The sequence below is a fragment of the Monopterus albus genome, unplaced genomic scaffold (assembly GCF_001952655.1).
Source record: "Monopterus albus unplaced genomic scaffold, M_albus_1.0 scaffold263.1, whole genome shotgun sequence".
Classification (NCBI taxonomy): Eukaryota; Metazoa; Chordata; class Actinopteri; order Synbranchiformes; family Synbranchidae; genus Monopterus; species Monopterus albus.
The window spans coordinates 833,322-837,926 of record NW_018128143.1 but is presented as its reverse complement, the minus strand read 5'-3'; the positions used below and the strand labels follow the sequence as shown (position 1 = coordinate 837,926).

The following is a 4,605-nucleotide window of genomic DNA, read 5'->3' as shown; positions in this document are numbered from 1 at the left end:
GTGAGCTGGGTAGCCCTCCCACCTCCCTTTCCCATTAACCTTTGGCGCCGAGGAGCCGGCCATAGCGAGCCGCAGGGCGTCGCCATCTTTGCTGAAAACACCCCGGGCCCCGCCGCTGTCGTGGTGCAACGCCGAGCACTGAGGTGAAACATTGCTCGTGTGCATTTCTGCGTTCTCTGGCATGGCTACTGCACAGTCAACAGCTTCAGTCTTCACCCGCCGTCGGCCGCTTGAATAGGAAAGCATTGTCGTTACGACGACCTGAGGCACAGGCAGTGGGACCGAAACTCGAGCTTCTGACACCAATGTAATACTCTCTGTTCCTACACATGCAGCCAGACGTTCTTGTGGTATCAATGTCCTTTATTTGTAATAGCTTAACAGGCTTCCACGCTGTTGTTTCAGCCACAGCACACGCTAACGAGCTCTTTTTAACTCCCCCCATTCAACACTCAACAACAACAACCTGCTCTTCCTCGCTCTCTCCTCCCACACCCCTCACAGCGCCCCCCTCTCACATTCTTTCAGGCAATAACATGTAGAACCATATAACGAGATGCTAAACATTAGAACCATATAACAGGATGCTAGACATTGGAACCATTACATAGCCATTACAGTATAGATGATGGATGGATCTTGTTTAATTTTGCTGTATTTTATGTTTTTTTATATACGTAGCCAATACCCTATTCAGTCTGAGTTCTTTTTTTAGAATGTCTATGCTGTCATTACCGGTCCAATGCTGATACATTTACTGAAGCGGTCGTCAGCCTGGATGTGCTCATACAGCTCTTTGACAGCCCTTCCTCTCAGTGTGGTGCTGTGGTGGGCTTCATACACATTTAATATCACTGCAGGGCAACATGAGCACAAGGTTAGAGGAGAAAATCACATGGCAGCTTTTGGGGAAATTCCAGTGAGAAACTCTTTAATTCTTTTTGTCACTTAACTCCCACATCTTTTTATGCAGAGTTACTCCACAGTTACATTTTAAAACAACTATAACTGGAGAGCATGGTGTTAGCTGCATTGCTAGCTCAAAACATGCAAAACATTTGTGTGTCACTGTCATAGTTACAAACTGTTACTTACAAAACTGTAGATAAACTGTACATTGTGGGTAATTCCTGATTTATTAACATTTCCAGTAAATTGCCACTTCACACTATTTTATTTACAGCAACATGTTTCTGTAGGTGGCAGTTTATCACCATGGTGCCCACAGTGTTGTTTGCTTACTGTAGGTGACAGTGAGCAGTGTGCTGTGTGGTGTGTACATGTCACATGCTGCCACGCTGTTCCTCTGAGCAGGCCAGTTAATGGTGGCATAGTCATGGACATAAAGCTCCTAGAAAACACAGACAGATTTTGATTTAAACATGCACATTAAGATGTACATATCTGTAGCATTTTCATTAGTCCTGAAGTGACCCACATCTCATTTCATTCAGAGACATTCCAAAACAAAAACAACAGCACTGGGCTGCTCCCTCTGCATACTTTAATGGTGGATCAGTGAAAAGTGAAATTCCAGCCGCAGGCACTCCTACACTGCTAAACAGACGAGAGAGGAGTCAATGAAAAAACACAAATAAATGAGTAGAGGAAAAAAAGGCTCACTAACTGATTTGATATGAAGATGATGTGACCCCACATGCTAATGTCTTCACATCACCAGATCGTATCCTATCTGAACACCTGCTGGACATTTTGGAGCAACCACAGCTTTATGTCAACTGGAGGTCAGATACTTGAAAATCTATGATAAGCTGCATGGATGTATTGAGGCTTGTGGTGGAACACCTTACGTGACACCTTGTCGGTTTTTCCTAGGGCTATACAAATACCACTGTTTTTAGTACAAGTACTTACACAGAAACTGAGCTCCAATATGAGTCCAAAATAATACTGCAGTTGTTTTTACCATACAATTACAGTTACCATAATGGTTTTAATGCAGTTTCCGACTGTGACAACCAGAAATGTACAACATGAGTCTGCTGCTGAAATCCCAAACTAACACTTCATTAAGGGTTAACTAAACTTGCTGTCTTCCAAACATGGCATTACCACCACATTTTACTTACACTTACAGTATTTAACTTTTTTCAAATACTTTTAGTTGAAATATGCATAATTCTTGAAGTGTAACAAAGCAGGGAGAGGCGGGAGTGAGAGGAGCGGAGCAGCTTGCTTTCAAGGCTCATGCTAGCAGCTTTAGCTTGTCGCTGAACAGTAGCTCACTACATTTTAATACACAACATACTGTAAGAGAACACATCAAACTCTGCTACTGTCTGAAAAAAACTAACTATTCTTTGGAAAAGTGAGAAAATCAGCTCTGAGCCTGTTTCTGTTTCTATCAACAGTTTGTGACACTGACCTAAACAGCCTTTCACTTTCCACAGAGGTGAACGGCATTGCAAGCTATATGTATGGCATCTGGGCCAACACAGGAAGCTGCGCTTTGCTTAATATCCATTTATTTGTCAAAATTCTGTGTTCAACATTAAATTCTGGCTGTAATAAACAGGGCATAGCACCCCCTTGTGTGGCGGTGTAGCTTTAGCACCTGTCTGAGGCTGAGGATCAGGGAGTCTTCCTCCGCTGCCAATCTCACAGCATAGCAGTAGCTCATGGGAAGGTAGACCTGGCGACAGTGACACCACAGGGCATAGAGGTGGGCTGGCATCCAAGTTGGGAGTAGGCTGGAGCAGAACAAATATTACCATTGAAATCATAGACAAAAACATGTGGTGGCAAAACCAGCTTCCTGAGACGACCTGTAACATCCTGATCAGCTGCTGGTTGTCACCAGCTGACATAACATAAACAGCAGTGAATCAGCCTGGCCTTAGTTCATGAAAGCTTCTAAATGTATTGCTAATAACCTGATGTCTGGTCTTTACCATGACAAATCCCCTTGTTCACAAGGCAGTGATACCATTTACAATTGCAGCTGCAGCAACAGCAGTTTGCATGGGAGAAAGACAAGATACCACAATCTTTCTATAATGTCACAATCATATAACGTTTGCTGTGGTACAACACAAACGTGTGTTCTCTAACCTCACTTTCCAGCATGGCTGATGGGTAGGAAATAATATAATGGGATGCTGGAACATCCAACTTACCACATCTCTGGGAGGAGTGTGTTCATTCCCTCCCAGCTGTAGACATTTAAAATGGCCAACCAGAACTTTCCCCACGAAGGAATCCCCACTGCACCGCCTGAACACAATAACAAGCACAAACGGCTTTGATATAAAGAAGGAACAAGGAAGCCTTACATAACTATTAATATGTAGTGTCCACAAGTGCAAAGCAGACATAAACTGGGCTTAATGAAATTAGAAATGTTTAGTTGAACTGATAAATCATTCCTGAACTTGTTTATATGATAAGATGTCTGAAACCCAACCATCACAATAAATTACTTTCAAGTTAACTTCAAAACTCTAACTAATGATATTGCTCCAAACACTAGTAGAAAATATAAGTGCTTTTGTTTTTCATTTTATGATTATGTGCTTAACAGATGCTTGCTTATGCCTTTTATTGTCAAAGTTAACCTTCTTTTCTGAACCACATAAATTGGCATAAGAGATACTAATTCATAAAACGTGCTTAAAAGATAAATCTCTCATTCTGTCACTTGTAGACTGGGCTTCAACCTTTGTACACTGTGCTCCTACAGACGCAGAACATGCTGGAGAGACTGTATATCTCATCTGGCCTGAGAATGCCTGGAGATCTAATGGGGGAGATGGAACACGTTGCTGGGGAATGGGACATCTGGACCACCTTGCTGAACCTGCTTGGCAGGGGATAGCACTCAAACTATCTGGTTCCCTAATCTAACCAGGTATTGAATATTAAATATTAATATCCAATAATATCCAATGTCGGGGACATTGTCGGACGGTGGAAAGAATACTTCGAGGATCTCCTTAACCCTGGCGCCATGTCTTCCGATGATGAAGCAGAGGCCGGGGGCCCAGAGGTGGACTCGTCCATCACCCAAGTTGAAGTCATCGAGGTAGTTAAGAAGCTTCTCGGTGGCAAGGCACCTTTTGCAGATGACGTTGTCCTGTTGGCTCCATCAAACCAGGACCTCCAGCATGCACTGGGGCAGTTTGCAGCCAAGTGTGAAGCGGCTGGGATGAGAATCAGCACCTCCAAATCCGAGGCCATGGTTCTCAGTCGGAAAAGGGTGGCTTGTCCCCTTCAGGTTGGTGGAGAGTTCCTGCCTCAAGTGGAGGATTTCAAGTGTCTTGGGGTCTTGTTCATGAGTGAGGATAGGATGGAACGGGAGATTGACAGGCGGATCGGTGCAGCTTCTGCAGTAATGCGGTCATGTACCGGTCCGTCGTGGTGAAGAAGGAGCTGAGCTGTAAGGCGAAGCTCTCGATTTACTGGTCAATCTACGTTCTGACTCTCACCTATGGTCATGAACTTTGGGTCATGACCGAAAGGGCAAGATCCGGGATACAGGCGGCCGAAATGAGCTTTCTCCACAGGGCGGCTGGGCGCACCCTTAGAGATAGGGTGAGGAGCTCAGAGTAATATTGCTGCTCCTCCACATCGAGAGGAGTCAGCTGA

General features: G+C 44.2%; 1 protein-coding gene across 2 annotated transcripts in view; it reads right to left on the bottom strand.

Moving 5' to 3' along the window:
• Nucleotides 1-4,605, bottom strand: part of lss (lanosterol synthase (2,3-oxidosqualene-lanosterol cyclase)) — a 21,741-nt gene that overhangs the window by 11,582 nt on the left and 5,554 nt on the right. For both annotated transcript variants that reach the window (XM_020621645.1, XM_020621646.1), the window contains exons 6-9: nucleotides 3,138-3,234; nucleotides 2,576-2,711; nucleotides 1,243-1,351; nucleotides 736-854 (exon numbers count right to left, since the gene is read on the bottom strand). In XM_020621645.1, coding sequence (XP_020477301.1) covers nucleotides 736-854; nucleotides 1,243-1,351; nucleotides 2,576-2,711; nucleotides 3,138-3,234 — 461 coding nt within the window. The remainder of the gene's footprint in view (nucleotides 1-735; nucleotides 855-1,242; nucleotides 1,352-2,575; nucleotides 2,712-3,137; nucleotides 3,235-4,605) is intronic.